General features: G+C 38.6%; 1 protein-coding gene across 4 annotated transcripts in view; it reads right to left on the bottom strand.

Moving 5' to 3' along the window:
* Nucleotides 1-757: 757 nt before the first annotated feature.
* Nucleotides 758-1,203, bottom strand: part of dhx8 (DEAH (Asp-Glu-Ala-His) box polypeptide 8) — a 20,392-nt gene continuing 19,946 nt past the window's right edge. Inside the window, exon 24 of one of the 4 annotated variants that reach the window (XM_034860395.1) lies at nt 758-1,161. In XM_034860395.1, the coding sequence (XP_034716286.1) occupies nt 991-1,161 (171 nt within the window). In that variant the 3' untranslated portion in view covers nt 758-990. The remainder of the gene's footprint in view (nt 1,162-1,203) is intronic. The other 3 variants (XM_034860394.1, XM_034860392.1, XM_034860393.1) reach the window with 3 other exon arrangements.

Genomic DNA, 1,203 nt, shown 5'->3' with positions numbered 1-1,203 from the left:
CTATTTGTTCTTGTGTTGGTGTCATAAAGCACATGTGGGTATGCTTTACCTAGTTCTCCCCCCCCTGCCCCCCAGATTATGAGCATAGAGGATTATGGTAAGCAAAAACAAACAAACCACATTAATTATGTGATTCAGCTGCTCCGGCTGTTTATAGGAACAGTTCCTTATTTCAGGAAATAGTATTTGCTTTCTTACCAAAGTTAAATCTCTTTCGCTCACATCTATGCAGTATATATGAAGCTACAGCCAGAAGCCATTTATTTTACAATAAAGACTGCTAGCCTTATATGCACTGCACAGACAAAAAGTAAAGAAGCAACATGTTTCTAAAATGTCAAACTATTCTTTTACCTGAAAAAGCAGTTGGCCCTAATACTTTGCACACATATTTAACAAATGTTCCATATTTACCCATTTAGATGCAGACAAAATGTGAACATTAGGAGGCAGTAGAAAATAAAAGCACACCCAGTCTTATTTATGACTAAAAACAATCAAGATTGCAATTTAAAAAACGAAATTATCTCAATCCCCCATGTTAAATATTTTATGGACAATACAGTATAGAAAATGTTGACCAACTTCAGTGTTAACATTTGATCATAGTAACATAGCTATCAGGGCAAAATCAGTATTACTCAAGTAATTTAAAGCTTAAATATAGTGACAAAACATTCCAAAATAACAGCTAAGTAAAAGATAATCCCTGACACGGCTACTCACTAAACATATCAATAATTTATAGACAAAATAATTCTATGATCTCTAATCAAAACACTTTCAATGGCAACAGTCTGCTAAACAGAAATAACAGACCGCTGAATGCTGTGATTGACCAATCAGAACCAATTATTCAACAAAGCTTCAACGTTTATTTACCATTTGTCCATTCAAAGGTTTGACAGAACCAAATGAAGTGTCTATCTTAGTCAGTACATCCAACAAAGTTTGTTCGCCTGGTATAAAAGCGTGAAGCACGGGAGATCTTTAGCGTCTTCTGAACGCACGGGAGATTCTCCAAGCGTTGGGCTCCTCGTAACGGTTGTAGAGAGGCTCCAGTTTCTGTTGCCTCTTCTGCCTGCTGAGGCGTGTGGGATCGGCAACTCTGTAGAAAGCCGGCGCAAACTCCACCAGCCAGCGAGGGTCGATGGTGGTCACCTCCCGCATGTACTCCTTGGTGGTCAGCACCAACTCATGGTA

This window comes from Etheostoma cragini, chromosome 21 (assembly GCF_013103735.1).
Source record: "Etheostoma cragini isolate CJK2018 chromosome 21, CSU_Ecrag_1.0, whole genome shotgun sequence".
NCBI lineage: Eukaryota > Metazoa > Chordata > Actinopteri > Perciformes > Percidae > Etheostoma > Etheostoma cragini.
Note: the sequence above shows the minus strand (reverse complement) of the source record. Positions and strands in the feature narration are given on the sequence as shown.